This window comes from Panicum virgatum, chromosome 2K, assembly GCF_016808335.1.
Source record: "Panicum virgatum strain AP13 chromosome 2K, P.virgatum_v5, whole genome shotgun sequence".
In the NCBI taxonomy this organism is placed as follows: domain Eukaryota; kingdom Viridiplantae; phylum Streptophyta; class Magnoliopsida; order Poales; family Poaceae; genus Panicum; species Panicum virgatum.
The window spans coordinates 646965-661709 of record NC_053137.1 but is presented as its reverse complement, the minus strand read 5'-3'; the positions used below and the strand labels follow the sequence as shown (position 1 = coordinate 661709).

At 49.7% G+C, this 14745-nt stretch overlaps 4 protein-coding genes across 4 annotated transcripts; 2 read left to right on the top strand and 2 right to left on the bottom strand.

Moving 5' to 3' along the window:
• Window positions 1-902: 902 nt before the first annotated feature.
• Window positions 903-2559, bottom strand: LOC120659169 (programmed cell death protein 2-like). The gene is made up of 3 exons (XM_039937221.1): window positions 2551-2559; window positions 1438-2055; window positions 903-1058 (listed from the first exon to the last, which is right to left on the bottom strand). Exons 1-3 carry the CDS (start codon window positions 2557-2559, stop codon window positions 903-905), a joined length of 783 nt encoding a protein of 260 aa, XP_039793155.1.
• A 674-nt stretch (window positions 2560-3233) lies between these two features.
• LOC120660172 lies at window positions 3234-5466 on the top strand. Its single transcript, XM_039938570.1, has 6 exons — window positions 3234-3545; window positions 3637-3718; window positions 3804-3870; window positions 4147-4329; window positions 4446-4506; window positions 4606-5466. Exons 3-6 carry the CDS (start codon window positions 3811-3813, stop codon window positions 4707-4709), a joined length of 408 nt encoding a protein of 135 aa, XP_039794504.1. The 5' UTR covers window positions 3234-3545; window positions 3637-3718; window positions 3804-3810; the 3' UTR covers window positions 4710-5466.
• Window positions 5467-9309: 3843 nt separating this feature from the next.
• LOC120660165 lies at window positions 9310-11045 on the top strand. Its single transcript, XM_039938555.1, has 6 exons — window positions 9310-9626; window positions 9719-9800; window positions 9882-9948; window positions 10163-10348; window positions 10451-10511; window positions 10611-11045. Exons 1-6 carry the CDS (start codon window positions 9341-9343, stop codon window positions 10766-10768), a joined length of 840 nt encoding a protein of 279 aa, XP_039794489.1. The 5' UTR covers window positions 9310-9340; the 3' UTR covers window positions 10769-11045.
• Window positions 11046-11762: 717 nt separating this feature from the next.
• LOC120660160 (LRR receptor-like serine/threonine-protein kinase RPK2) lies at window positions 11763-14501 on the bottom strand. Its single transcript, XM_039938548.1, has one exon. The coding sequence runs from the start codon at window positions 14409-14411 to the stop codon at window positions 12219-12221; it is 2193 nt and encodes a 730-aa protein (XP_039794482.1). The 5' UTR covers window positions 14412-14501; the 3' UTR covers window positions 11763-12218.
• Window positions 14502-14745: the final 244 nt, after the last annotated feature.

Below are 14745 nucleotides of genomic sequence, written 5' to 3'. Positions count from 1 at the left end.
ACCATTTTGCATGTTATATACTCCCGAGGTGGTGCACTCTAAAACTGATACGGAGGGAGTACGCACACATATTTAATTTTTGGAAGGCTAGAGAAGGAAGAAAAGGGAACGGAAGGAATCATGGAAAGGAGATGGAGATCGATTTGTACCGTACCTATGCTATCTTGGGGGCATGCATATATCATTCGTTCATGGCATCTTCCATATCTAATCTCTCATGTACAGCTAGGTACTAGCTGCAGCTGCATATATACTAGTAAATTGGACGGACTATCGATCACATCCTATTGCTACGTCTTCCTCCAGCGGTCCAGCCTATGCCTATCCTATGGACTAACATTTGTCGTTAATCTCTTCTCAGCAAAGACCAAACGACGAAGTCGTTGTTGTATAGTGTTGAGTATTCCCGCCTGTCACGCGGGTGACCCGGCTTCGATCCCCGGCAACGGCGTCTACTCTTTTTTTTTTTCCCTTCTTTTTTGGGATTCTTCCTCTGCCACGGCCAACATTTACTTGGGCCCAACTAACATACAAATGCTCATGTGGGCTTCAAATCCTCGGGTGTCTTTTTTTGTGTGACTTCTAATCTTCCAGTGTATGCCCTGCTTGCTATATACTGCTACACCCAGCCTTCCAATCTTTTAATTTTTCTCCTCCTCTCCTTAAATAATAAATAAGAGTATCACACTATTTCCACCAAGTAAATTTTCTATCACCAAAAACGGTCTGATGAATAGTGAGTGATCGAGCACCGATAAGCTCAGATGGTCTATTAATGATGCAAGTAGGGCATCCATGGCACTTAAAAAATGTTTACCTGATTTAATTTTGATGGCCTGAGATCGAGAGGGACAAAACACCAATCCAAAACTAACTCAACACTAGCTACTAGCCTATAGTTGTTATAATGGCCATCCTGCTGCCATGCCGGGCGCCGGCGGGTGCAGCTGCACCCAGGCGAACTCCTCCACGTACCCGCCGCTGCCCTCGCCGCCGCACGACCGCTCGCACGTGTACACGGCGACGGTGGCCCAGTCCAGCAGGTCGGGGTCGCGCGCCTCCACGCCCATGTAGTGCAGCAGCTGCGGCATCAGCTGCAGCTCGAACCGCCTCGCCGCGCCGCAGCGCCGGCACGCCGGGGCGCCGCCGGCGGCCAGGGCGCCCGACGCCGCCGCCGCCCACAGGGGCCGCGCGCCCTCCCCGGCGGCGACGCTGTAGCGCAGCACCTGCCGCCGGTTCCGGCGACACGCGGGCCTCGAACGCCGCCCAGCACGCGGTGTCCTCGTCGCCCGCCTCCAAGGCGTCCATCCACGCCGCGATGTCGATCTCGTCTTGGTCGGCGTCGTCGCCGCCGTGTCGTCCTTGCGCCGCCGTCGAGGACGAGGAGTCGTCGTCCTCGGCGGCGTCGCTGCCGAGCGGTTCTTCTTCTTCGTCGACACAGAACATGGCGTACTCCAGCCACCACGCAGATGCCGAGGGAGCACCGTCGCCGCCGCCGCCGCCGCAGCGCAGCAGGTGGCGCTCCAGGTGCTTCTCGGAGCAGAACCTCGCGGCGCAGGTGCCGCACGCCCTGCCGTCGTCGGCTCCCCACGTGCCGCACCAGCCGCACAGCGGCGCGGCCTCGACGCCGGTGCACCTGGCCTCGTCCGGCTCCTCGGCGGGGCAGTAGTAGAACGCGCTGTCCTTGGGCAGCTGGCACCGGAACACCCTCACGCTCCGGCGCCGGCGTCTCCCGCCAGCCCGCTGCTCGCGCTGGTCGTGGAGCAGGCACGCCATGGCGGGGCACATGAAGACGAACAGGGAGCGGTGGTGCGCCGCGTCGGCGCCCTCGCCCTGCGCCGGGGGCAGCGGCGCGTACACCTGGAGCGCGAACCGTAGGGGCTCGCCGCAGAACCCGCAGAGGCGGGCCTCGCCCGCGGGGAGGTCCACCGGGTCCAGCCACGCCGGGGCGCCGCCGGCCTTGTTCGGGAACCGGTGGCGCTGCAGCTCGTCCTCCGGCCCGTCCGGCTCCCTGAGGAACGCCAGGCGCACCTCGTCTTCGTCGTACTCGTCATCCTTGTCGGCGTTGAGGTCAAGGTCGGCGGCCAGGGAGGAAGGTCAAGGCAATGGTGTTAGGAATAATCACGCCATGGCATGTTCGTGGTGTGTGTATGCCGCGCTGCGTCGCGTCGCGCCGGGTGTGTTCGCGCGTGTGTGTCTGTAGGCAGCTGCGGCGTCGTCGAGTCCAGGGCTGGTGCGGCGTCGCGGTGCGTCCGTGACGTGTAGAGAGTCCAGGTCCTGTACGTGTGTGTCACGTACAGGAGCTCTGTTAGTGTACGTGTGTGTCACGTATAGGTCTAGGTTGTGTTTGTTTAGATTGAGTCCAAGTCCGTTGAGAGGGATGGGGTGCGTGTCCTGATCTGCAGGGAGGAGTGCCGCGACGTGCGGAACGAGCGAGTGGATCTCGTGCCGTCGCTGAGCCGCTCATGCAGTTCGTGGGCACAAGGGCCGGCTTGGAGATGATCTCCCCCTGGCCTATTTAGCCTGTGTACTCCTACGGTTGTGACTTGCCGAGTCCATTTTAGTTGAATCAAGGCCAAGATACAGGAGCTATTGGCTCCACGGCGTTCGTCGCCGAAAATCACTGTTCATCTTCATCCTCGGGTTCCCTGTGTGTGGGAGCGCTAGACAGAGCGAGGCAAGGTGCAGGCAGGTGGAACGTGCGTTCTTGGGCGTAGCCAAACAAATGGAACCTGGATCAGAGGCGGCGGCGGCGCGTGGAAAGGTCAACGATACAGCAATTAATAATGGGAGGGGTCTGACGTGGGCCATCCAACCCAAATAAGTTTGCCACGGCCCACCCAAACGTTTTGTGGAAGCCAAGGCGACCGCGGGAGGTCGGCCAATGGCGTCGGCGAGCGCGGGCTCCAGGTGCTCTGCTCGGCCTCCGTCTCCTCGGCTCCCGGATCCCTCCTTCCCTAGGAGTACTAGTACTCCCTCCTTCCCCGTTTATAAGGCATGGTGGAACATGACACGGTCTTCTAAACAACACTTTGACCATTTATTTATCATATATTATATCACTTTTGATTATAAACTTATAATCATTGTAAAATATATTTGATTATGAATCCAATCATATGAAATTTGCATTATAAAAATAAAAATTTAATAGTCAAATTATTGGTCAAAGATGACAAGGTTTGAATCTTGATATACGTGTATGCCTTATAAACAGGGAAGGAGGGAGTATATAACAAGGAGAGGGCGAGCTTGTTGCCGCTTCGGTTCGCGGTGATAGGCACTCTCGCTGGCGATGCGCTCGTTGCTTTTGTTTGCTCTTCTTCGGAAGCAGAAGAAGCGAAGAAAGCGGTCCAGGCGGAGGCGCAAGGACAGTCAACTTCATCAGGGTGAAGCCAACAGCAAGGTGCTCAACATCGGCTCACCACCAATCAGGGTACAGAGGAAAAAGCTTCTCATTCTGGATCTTAACGGTTTGCTTGCCGACATTAACCAAGACCACCACAACTCCCATTTGTCGCACGGCAAGGTCCGAGGCAAACTAGGTAAATCTCTGCACGTCTAAATAGTTGATACTGCCGTTCTTGGTAAGATTTGTATCCATACATCTGAATCGGATCTGCTGTGGTGTAACAGTCTTCAAAAGGCCGTACTGTGACGATTTTCTGAGGTTTTGCATCCGCAACTTTGATCTGGGGATATGGTCGTAAAGATTCAAGTGCTAGTTCTTCCCCCTGCGTTCCTTTTACTTTTCGTAATTCCTTCTGCGTCGTTCTGATTGCAAATTAGTTCCATTTCTTCAGAGCAAATATGGATGCGGTTGTTGATATGCTTATGAAAGATCTGAAGCAGCATCTCTTGTTCTGTTGGGTAAGTGACGGATCAGAGAACTAATCTCGGCCGGAGCTATTATCTGTTAGATGATTCATATGGTTTCACTTTATTAGGTAGTAGTAGTAGTAGTAACCAATAATTCAAATAATGCTACCTGGTGTGAATTTTGTTTTACTTTTCTGTTTGCAATTACTCAGTCCCTATGCTTTCATTTCTTTCGTTTTGCCAGAGCTTAGTATTACTAATTGTCTAATACTGAATGTCTGCAAGTTATTCAGTTTCTAATTGTAAATGCTGCTCTGATTTTGGCAGGACTCATCTCAATGCACTGCGACTGGACATTGCACTGTTGAAAACAAGGACAAACCGTTAGTGTTGAAGGAACTGAGGAAGCTGTGGAACAAAGAGGAACCTGGCCTTGGAACAAGGGGGGACTTCTCACCCTCAAATACTCTGCTTGTGGATGATTCCCCTTACAAAGCTCTGCGCAACCCGGTACTGTCTTCTCCCTACTTCCTATTACCTGTAACTGTAACTCCCGGTACAAAATTTATCCTTTGCAATTCACACGCAGTCTTCTTTTCATGTTTGTATATCGTATTATTGTGCAGCCACACACTGCCATCTTTCCTTACTCCTACAGCTATAAGGATGTCAAGGATGATTCATTGGGTAAGCTTCACCAATCACCATCATAAGAAACTACTCTGTACATACAAGGTGCACAGAAATGGTTAATAATGTTATAGATTAATAATGTGCAATAAACAGGACCTGGTGGAGATCTTCGCTTGTACCTGGAGAACCTTGCTACTGCAGACGACGTCCAGCGTTACGTCGAGGAACACCCTTTTGGCCAACTTCAAATCACATAGAGGAACCCAAATTAGCCGGGATTGTTTAAATAGTAAGGTATTTCTTGGGGAGTGTGTTGTCCCTCAACACAAACTTGTGGTAGCGGATTTTCGTTTTCGGGTACGTGTCCACCGGGACAAACGTGCAAAGATTGCGAGAACGAAGTGGTGGAAGCTTAGAGGGTAAGCGGCGCAAATGTTTAAGGAGATGATGCTAAATGAGGAATCTTGGGAAGAAGAAGAAGATGCAGACGACATGTGGCTAAAGATGGCAACATGTATTCGGAAGGTGGCCTCAGAGATGTTTGGCATGAGTAGGGGAGGTAAATAGGGAAAGAAAGACACCTAGTGGTGGAATGACGAGGTGCAAAGGGCTATTAAGGAGAAGAATGAATGTTTCAAGCGCCTCCACCTTGACAAGAGTATAGCCAACATTGAGAGCTATAAATTAGCGAAGAGGGCTGCAAAGCGAGCTATGAGTGTAGCAAAGGGTAAGGCGTATGATGACTTGTATCAATGGCTAGGCACGAAGAAAGGGGAGAAGGACATTTATAAGTTGGCTAAGATCCGTGAGCGGAAGACAAGGGACATCAACCAAATCAAATGCATCAAAGATGGGACAGATCGACTTCTAGTGAAGAATGAGGAGATCAAAGGTAGATGGCGAGAGTACTTCGACAAGTTGTTTAATAGGGAGAATGAGGGGCCTACCCTTGAGTTAGATGACTCTTTTGACTATACCAACAGACGCTTTGTGAGGAGAATTCAGGAGGCAGAGATCGGGGAGGCTTTGAAGAGGACGAAGGGAGGTAAAGCGATGGGCTCTGATGGTATCCCCATTGAGGTGTGGAGATGTCTAGGTGACAGAGTGATAGTATGGTTAACTAACTTTTTTTAACCTCATTTTTCGGTCAAACAAGATACCTGATGAATGGAGGAGAAGTATATTAGTACCAATCTTCAAAAACAAGAGAGATGTTCAGAGTTGTACTAACTACCGTGGAATTAAGCTGATGAGCCATACGATGAAGCTATGGGAGAGGGTTATCGAGCACCGCCTAAGAAGAGTGACAAGTATGACCCAAAATCAGTTTGGGTTCATGCCTAGCAGGTCGACCATGGAGGCGATTTTCTTAATACGACAATTGATGGAGAGTTATAGGGAGCAGAAGAAGGACTTGCACATGATCTTTATTGACCTCGAGAAGGCGTATAACAAAGTACCGAGAAATGTCATGTGGTGGGCCGTGGAGAAGCACAAAGTCCCAACTAAGTACATTACTCTTATCAAGGATATGTACAAGGATGCGATGGCGTTTGTCCAGATATGTGATGGCGACACCACTAACTTTTCTATTAACATAGGCCTACATCAGGTGTCAGCATTGAGCCCTTATTTATTTGCTTTGGTGACCGATGAGGTCACAAGGAACATACAAGATGATATCCCTTGGTGTATGCTCTTTGCTGATGATTTGGTGCTATGTACGTTAGAGTCGAAAGGGTTCGGGCTTAGTAGGACCAAGACCGAGTACATGATGTGCGATTTCAGCGCGACTATGCATGAGGGTGGAGATGTTAGTCTTGATGGGCAAGTGGTGCCCCAGAAGGATACTTTTTGGTATTTAGGATCGATACTACAAAAGTATGGTGTCATTGATGAAGATGTTAAGCATAGAATCTCAGCTGGCTGGTTGAAATGACGTCAATCTTCTGGCATCCTCTGTGACAGGAGTGTGCCACAAAAGCTAAAAGTCAAGTTCTATAGGACAGTGATTCGCCCGGCGATGTTATATGGTGCTGAATGTTGGCCCATAAAAAGGCGACATGTCCAGCAACTGAGTATAGCAGAGATGCGGATGTTGCGGTGGTTTTGCGAGCACACAAGAAGGGATAGAGTCCGGAATAAAGTTATTCGAGAAAGGGTAAGAGTGGCACCAATTGAGGAAAAACTTACCCAACATCGGTTGAGATGGTTTGGACATATCCAACGGATGCCTCCTGAGGCGCTGGTGCGTAGTGGGGTTCTAAAGCGTGTCGATAAGATAAAGAGGGGTAGAGGTAGACCTAAACTGATTTGGGACGAGTCGGTTAAGAGAGACCTTAAGGATTGGAATATCTCTGAAGAGGTAGCTTTGGATAGGAGCGCTTGGAGACTAGCTATCAGCGTGACTGAATCATGACTTTTGTGTCTTTTGGGTTTCATCTCTAGCCTACCCCAATTCGCTTGGGATAAAAGACTATGTTGTTGGTGGTGGTGGTGTTGTTGTTATTGTTGTATGCGCAGATCCTTGATGGAAGGGTTCCATAGCTTGATGGTGCTATCCAGTGTCTGAACTCTGAAGGTTTAGGTTCGCATCGGAGGTTTTGACTGTTGTTGAGTTTTGTTCGGCTGGTTTACAACTCAGCTTGCGATGCTGTTGTCTCTTCTTATCCTCAAGTACCACTAAACTTGTACTGGTGCGTGCTAGTTCCCTTAAATTAGAGAAAATTTGATGAACTCTGTTGGCTGTATGCTGTGATCATCACAAAGTGCTGTGATCTTTTCAACTTCAGAGCTCAGTTGCAGGTCCTTTTGTTCACCGATGTTGTTGTCCCTTCGCTTGATACCACCATCACCGAACATATGTGCAACGATGGCAGTTCTCAAGAGAGCTCAGCTCACAGATTGTGTTGCTCGGAAGCTAAGCGATGCACTGCCGATACTGCATCTGAAAATCATTACAGTTTTATATATTTTTGCTCCCCTCCTCTCAAGGGGAAAAAGAAAAAGAAAGATAAAAACTACTTCGCGTTTAAGCCGTACGAAGCCAAAGCCCACAAAGCCCATTAGGAACGGAGGCACACTACGGCCAGCCCACGAAGCGCCTGCTAAAGCGAAAGCGAAGAGCCCTCGCGCCGCGATGTGTGCGTGCTGCTGGTGACCACACTAAGCTTTTTCAATTCAAATTTTATGTTTTGGACCTAAACTAATCCAACAAACCGGTTCACATGTGTAATCCAGTTAAATTTATTTTAGAATAATTTTTTTGTTTTGAAACAATTTTATAATTATTTCAGCAATACAAAAAAAAATTAGAAACAAAATAAAATTGTTCCGGAACAAAAAAAATAGTTATAGGGCCTTGTGCATGTGTGACTCTTAATATTTGTACGCCAAGCTCCGTCCCTAGCACAAGTACAATTATTATTTTGAAAAATCTATCTAACGATGTGTTGTGTGGAGCGCGCGACTCGTGCAACCTATTGCAGCTCTCTTAGGCCGAGTTTGGATGGCCCCTGAAAAAAATTTCATAAAACTTTTCGACCCTTTGACCACTAATTAGGGGTATTGAATAAAGTTTAATTACGAAATCATCTCCACAACTATGGTACTGTAGCAGTTGCTATAGCTAATGAGGCCTTTGACCGTACGATCCGAGGATGATTAGGCGCGATTACTGTTGCATTACTGTAGCCAATCATGATAAAACTTGGCTCATTAGATTCGTCTCGAAAAGTTACACTCATCCGTAAAAAGGTTTCGCAAATAAACTTCGTTTAGTACTCTATGCATGCATACGTCTTTTGTGAAAAAAATTTCAAGGTATGAGCCAAACACGGCCTTTAGAAAGAAATTAGGCTGCTGTGGCCTACCTATATTTTTGAGTTGTTTGAGCTTAAAAATATGATAATTTTTTTTTGGTTAGTTCGATTTCAAATCTGCTTGCACCATGGTATTTTTTTCGATAAGATCTACAAATTTAGACCCATATGTTGTAATCTACAAAACTGTTTCCTGTCTTTTGATAAGCCCTGGTGTTAAGTACCTAGTTTTTTATTCACCCTTTTTGGTATTTCCTAATTCGTTACTATTGTTTTTTTTCTTTCTCTTGAGGGGGGTGGAGGAGAGGAATTTGTCTGTTTGCTTCAGATAACTTGAACTGTAGTGCTCATTCTGACCGACTGACCAAATGCTTGTTCATGCCACTGTCAAGAACCGGAGGAGAAAAGGAAGGAGAAGGCGAAGGTTGCATATGACAGGAGGAAGCAGCTGGCCCTGGATCAAAGAAGGCGGCAGCCCAAATGAGTTTGCCATAGCCCACCCAAACGTTTTGCGAATCCGGCGCGCGCGCGCTGGGCGGTGGCACAGGACCCAAGGGCCAAGGCGACCGCGGGAGCGGGCGCCGCGGCGGCCGGCCAATGGCGTCGGCGAGCGCGTGCTCCAGTTCTCTGCTCCGCATCCGTCTCCTCGTCTCTCCGTTCATTCCCAACAACTCCTATATAAGGACGAGAAGGGCAAGCTCGCAGGCACTGTACTCCCGCTGCAGCAGAGCTCTTCGGTTTGCTCTTCTTCCCAAGCACCAAGCTGAAGCGAGGCCGAGGGAGAACGTCGCTTCGCGTGACGGATGGGGCGGGACCAGCTCACCCCCGCCGCCGCCGCGCCGGAGGCGGTGAAGGAGGAGGGGATGGCGGCCGCCGCTGCTTCAGGTTTGCTTCAGTTCCTCGTGCAGTGTCTAAGAGTTGCTCGTTATCTTGCACAACCGTGTGGTGAAACCTTGCTTATCTGACGTTTTTTTTTCTTCTTTCCGGTTTCTGCAGCTGAGGGTACGCTGGGTGAGGTGGTGAATGATTCGGAAGATACTTCGGGCTCTGTCAGCGAGGAATCAAGGATGCAGAAGAGGAAGACGGATCAAGTGACTGTTTCTGAACTACCATTCATGGATCTTGTGATCAGCACGAAAGCTACAGGTAATGGCGGTTCCTTTGAAATGAAGGATGGTCAAGTTCACCAGGAGGAAGCCAGCAAGGTCCAGGGCATCGTCTCGCCGATAGGGTCGCCGATCAGGGTGCAAAGGAAAAAGCTCCTGATTCTGGATCTCAACGGTCTGCTTGCTGATATTAACCAGGACTACCGCAACTCGCATCTGTCGCACGGGAAGGTCCGAGGCAAACTAGGTAAATCTGCACGTCTAATAGATGATTAAGCCGTTCTTTATAAAAAAAATTCTATAAATAAATCTGACTAATATTTGCTGTGGAAACAACAGTCTTCAAAAGGCCCTACTGTGACGATTTCCTGAGGTTTTGCATCCGCAACTTTGAGCTGGGGATATGGTCCTCAAGATTGAAGTAATAGTTCTTCAGCCTGCGTTTCTTTTACTTTCGTAATTCCTTTTTCCTGGTTCTGATTGCAAAGTTCCATTTCTTCAGAGCAAATACGGAAGCAGTTGTTGATATCCTGATGAAAGATCTGAAACAGCAGCTCTTGTTCTGTTGGGTAAGTAATGTCTGCTGTGTCCAAACAATGCTAGCTAGTGTGCATTTTTCTTTTTTCAGTTTGCAAGTGCTCAGTCCTGCCTATGCGTTCATTTCTTTCGTTTTGCCAGAGCTTATGCACTGCTGCTACAGCACAAAGTGTTACTAATTGTCTAATACTGAATGTCTGCAAGTTAATCAGTTTCTAATTGTAAGTGCTGCTCTGATTTGGGCAGGACTCATCTCAATGCACTGCGACTGGACATTGCACTGTTGAAAACAAGGACAAACCGTTAGTGTTGAAGGAACTGAGGAAGCTGTGGAACAAAGAGGAACCTGGCCTTCCTTGGAACAAGGGGGACTTCTCACCCACAAATACTCTGCTTGTGGATGATTCCCCTTACAAAGCTCTGCGCAACCCAGTACTGCCTTCTCCCTGCTTCCTATTACCTCTAACTCCTGGTACAAAATTTATCCTTTGTAATTCACACGCAGTCTTCTTTTGATGTTTATATATTGTGCAGCCACACACTGCCATCTTTCCTTACTCCTACAGCTATAAGAATGACAAGGATGATTCATTGGGTAAGCTTCACCAATCACCATTATAAGAAACTACTCTTTACATAGAAGGTGCCCAGAAATGGTTAATAATGTTGTAGATTAATAATGTGTCATAAACAGGACCTGGCGGAGATCTTCGCTTGTACCTGGAGAACCTTGCTACCGCAGACGACGTCCAGCGTTACGTCGAGGAACACCCTTTTGGCCAACTTGGAATCACAGAGAGGAGCCCAAATTGGAAGTTGTATGCGAAGATCCTTGATGGAAGGGTTCCATAGCTTGATGGTGCTATCCACAGTTGCTAAAGGTTTCTGAGAGGTTTTTTCACTGTTGAGTTTTGCTCACTTCGTGGGAGAACTTGTGTTGGCTGGTTTACAACGCAGTTTGCGATGCTGCCGTCCCTGCTTTTCCTCGAGTACCAGTAAACTTCTAGTAGTTCTAGTTTTCCCTTAAATTAGAGAAAATTTGATGAATTATGTTGGCAGTATGCTGTGATCATCACAAAGTGCTGTAATCTTTTCAAGTTCAATGAGCGCTGTTGAAGATCCATTTGTCCACCGATGTTGTTGTCCCTTCCCTTGATACCACCGTCACCGAACAGATCTGCAACGATGACAGTTCTCGAGAGAGCTCAGCTCACAGATGTGTTGCTTGAAAGCTAAACAATGCAATGCCGATACTTCATCTGAAAATCATTATCGGCGGTCATGGGCGCGCATGATCAAATCGTATCCAATCCAACGCCGCGGGGCGTGGGCATCATCTCTGCCGCGAGAGCCAAGGGAGAGCCGGAGACCATGGTGGACGCACGCATGCTGCAGCAGCAGCGGAGGACTCTCTAGGAGGCGAAGCGGACGGCCGAGACGCGGCAGCGCTCCGGCGAGCGGCGGAAGGCGACCCCGGGAGCGGACGGTACCGACCCTGGGGTGGACGGTGTTTCAAATGTGTCTGATGCTCTTTGTCTTTGGGGATTCTTCTGTCACGAGCGGCATCTCGTCAGTCCTTGCTCCTCTGTTCATGGTCTCATGGAGAGACGACCAACGATGCATTTGAAAATGAGGGGGAGCCGGGCTTCTCAGAAACTTTCCCCATGATCTCGGCTGCAACGCAACCTGACCTGAATAGGAGCAAACGCAAACACAACCCTACAAGAGTACAAGTTGTAGCAGCTGCAATGCATATGCACCACCTGCATTCAGCAACTGTCAACAGCAGGAGACGGATACAGCGAGAAGATTACGCAATTGGCAGGGGCAACCAAGGAGCAGCTCAGTTCGAAACACCACAAAAGAATTTAGCACATTCTCACCACATGAACATCAATCAGTTAATGACATCATAACACCACATGGCCACAAACTCATCGACCAATTCATGTCAAACTGTATATCATGTCAGAAACCATCAGCTATACTAATATATGAATTGTGCAATACTTCCAGAAGGCCGAATGCTTCAACAGTTCTGCAACTGCACAACATCTCAGTGACAAGAAAAAAAGTAATGCCACTGAACTGCTGTGCAGTTGCAGAACTGTTGAAGCATTCAGTTTTCTTTTTTTTTCTTTTTTCTATTTAAAGAGTTAAGAGGAAGCATTCAGCTTCCTTGGTGGAGATGAAGCTGCTGAGGAGATAAAGTCGATGACATCTCAAGCCACGCCTCCTTCCCACACAGCTAAACTTCCTGGGCAGAGAAAACGGCCTAGCTATCAGCCACATCCTTGTGTTCCTAGTAAGAAGGAGGTCGGAGATCCCTTAGGCGTCGAACCACATGCTTCATTGTGGGCCTAGCAGCAACAGACTCCTGCGTGCACTGGACCGCCACGTTCAAGAACTCAACCAGATCATCATGTGGGGCCTTATCCCACAAACCTTCAATGAAGAATTCACGAACTCTGCCTCTCTGGATAAGCTTCTGAGCCCAGCTAACAATGTTGAAACCATTTCCATATGGAGAAAATGATGGATCCAGGGCTTTCTTGTCCGAAATCAGTTCAAGAAGCACAACTCCATAGCTGTACACATCCGCCTTATCAGACACGCGGCATGTCATTGCATACTCGGGCGCGACATAACCAAAAGTACCAGCAACATCTGTCGTCGCATGAGTTTCTGAGTTCCTGAGAAGCCTTGCCAATCCGAAATCAGAAAGGTAAGCATTGCATTCATTGTCAAGCAGTATGTTGTTTGGCTTCACATCTCGGTGCAGAATGCGGGGGATACATTCTTCATGCATGTATGCAAGAGCATGAGCGACGTCGAGAGCAATTTTGTGAAGCCTTCTCCAACTGATTGGCCTCTTAGTTCTCTCCTTTATGAATTTTTCCAAGTTGCCACCTGGCAGGTAGTTGTATATCAGAAACATCTCCGAATCACTGATATGGTACCCTAAGAGAGTGACAAGATTCGGATGACGGCACTGGCCAAGAATTCTCACTTCCGCTTGGAACTCCTTGTCGCCATGCTGCTTCCCTATAGCAAGCCTCTTTATTGCCACAAGAACTCCAGGGGCAATCTCGGCTCTGTATGTCGGACCAAAGCCGCCATTACCAATACAATTGCTGGCATTGAAATTTCCGGTGGCATGGACAACCGCCTCATAAGTCAGGGGGGCTCCAATATCAACGTTGTCAAAAATCTTGACTTCCCTTCTCCTGAAAGAGCGCCTTGACGGCCTCAGAGCACATTTCCTTGTGCAGATGCACATGATAAGTGCAACTAACAGAACCACAAAAATGGCTGATGCTGAAGCTATGGCAGCAATCTCTTTGGTTCCCAAACCACCACCGCCACCGCCGCCGCTGCTACTGCTATCATGAGGAGTGCCTGTGCTGTTCTCAATCAGCACACGCATACCTGATGTGGGAGAAACTGTAAATAGCTCACTGGGTTGGCGTGATGGGTTGACACTGGAAGTAGCATCTGTAACTGAAGAAGTGTTAACCACCGATACTGATGGCATGGGAGGATTGGCCGCTGCAGTTATCTCCCCAGAAAGCCTGTTGTTGTCAAGAAGTAGAACAGTGCGATTTCGAATAGCTTCAAGATCAATGGGAACTGACCCTGATAGAGAATTGTTGGACAGATCAAGAAATTTCAGTACCCTCAGCCGGCCCAAATCGGAAGGTATCTCACCGCTGAAATTGTTCCCAGATAACGAGAGGAGCTTCAACTTCTTGATCTCCTTGAGACCCAACGGCAGCCGACCGCTGAGCATGTTCCCGCTGAGATCCATCTTGACGAGGGACCTGCAATAGAGGAGCTCCGGAGGCACGCCGCCGGTCAGCCTGTTCCCGGACAAGTCCAGGACACGGAGCTTCGCAAGCTTCCCAATCTGCTGCGGGATGGAACCATCCAGCGAATTGGAGGACAGCCGCAGGCGCCGGAGTGCCGCGCAGCTCCCCAGCCCCGGAGGGATTGTCCCCGAAAGCCGGTTCCCGGCAAGGTCCAAGCTTTTCAGACCTTCCGGGAAGGTGGCCGGCAGGCCGCCACGGAGGGAGTTGCCGGCCAGGTGGAGCACCTCGAGGTGCCGCAGCCGCCAGACCTCCTGAGGAATCTCGCCGCGGAGCCCGACGGCGGGAAAGGAGAGCGCTCTGAGCTCGGTGAGGCGAGCGACCGCCGGCGAGAGCTCCCCGGCGACGGCGAGGCGCCGGCCGGGTGGGGACGGGGGCGAGAGGGCCACGACGCGGCGGGACCGCGAGTCGCAGGTGACCCCCGGCCAGGAGCAGTGGTGGACGCCGGATTCCAACGCCCACTGGCAGAGAGGGTCGCCGGAGCCGGAGGAGAGGCCGGCCTTGAGCTCAAGGAGAGCCGCCCTGTCCTGCTCCTGCGGTGGCGACGACGCGCAGGAGGCGGTGAGAAGGTGGAGAACTAACAGCACGGTGGTGGTGGAGCAGACCGTGCTCCGGCGGCAGAAGGCCATCTCCGGCTAGTCGCCGACGAGGACCAAGCGGTGGTGGAAGGGAAGCTTTGTTTGAGTCAGTCAGTGGCGAGTGACTTGGAATCTCTGCCTGTCGATGGACTGGGTGGGGTAGGGGGTACGATACTAGTACTACGCGGTGGGGCCCACGCAGAATTTTCATGGACCGGACGGAGGACCGGAACGAAATTTCAGAAAGTTCAAGGGTTCAGAAAGTGACTGCCGCTGCCTGGCCGGCTTCCTGCCTGCCGCTGCCGTCGTTCTTCATGCAGTCACTTGCTATCGGTGTTTTTACTTTTCATTTCCATTGGTTGCTCATTTGGAAATTCCATTATTT

What these genes read in the sequence shown, in the direction of transcription:
- LOC120659169 (XM_039937221.1), bottom strand. An exon ending in TGGAGTACGCCATGTTCTGT is followed by an intron (nt 1,059 to 1,437) that starts GTCGACGAAGAA and finishes ATGGGCGTGGAG; the next exon opens with GCGCGCGACCCCGACCTGCT.
- LOC120660172 (XM_039938570.1), top strand. Translation starts at nt 3,811, where the DNA reads ATGGATGCGGTTGTTGATATGCTTATGAAAGATCTGAAGCAGCATCTC. An exon ending in AGCATCTCTTGTTCTGTTGG is followed by an intron (nt 3,871 to 4,146) that starts GTAAGTGACGGA and finishes TGATTTTGGCAG; the next exon opens with GACTCATCTCAATGCACTGC. An exon ending in ACAAAGCTCTGCGCAACCCG is followed by an intron (nt 4,330 to 4,445) that starts GTACTGTCTTCT and finishes ATTATTGTGCAG; the next exon opens with CCACACACTGCCATCTTTCC.
- LOC120660165 (XM_039938555.1), top strand. Translation starts at nt 9,341, where the DNA reads ATGCAGAAGAGGAAGACGGATCAAGTGACTGTTTCTGAACTACCATTC. An exon ending in GAAGGTCCGAGGCAAACTAG is followed by an intron (nt 9,627 to 9,718) that starts GTAAATCTGCAC and finishes TGGAAACAACAG; the next exon opens with TCTTCAAAAGGCCCTACTGT. An exon ending in AGCAGCTCTTGTTCTGTTGG is followed by an intron (nt 9,949 to 10,162) that starts GTAAGTAATGTC and finishes TGATTTGGGCAG; the next exon opens with GACTCATCTCAATGCACTGC.
- LOC120660160 (XM_039938548.1), bottom strand. Translation starts at nt 14,411, where the DNA reads ATGGCCTTCTGCCGCCGGAGCACGGTCTGCTCCACCACCACCGTGCTG.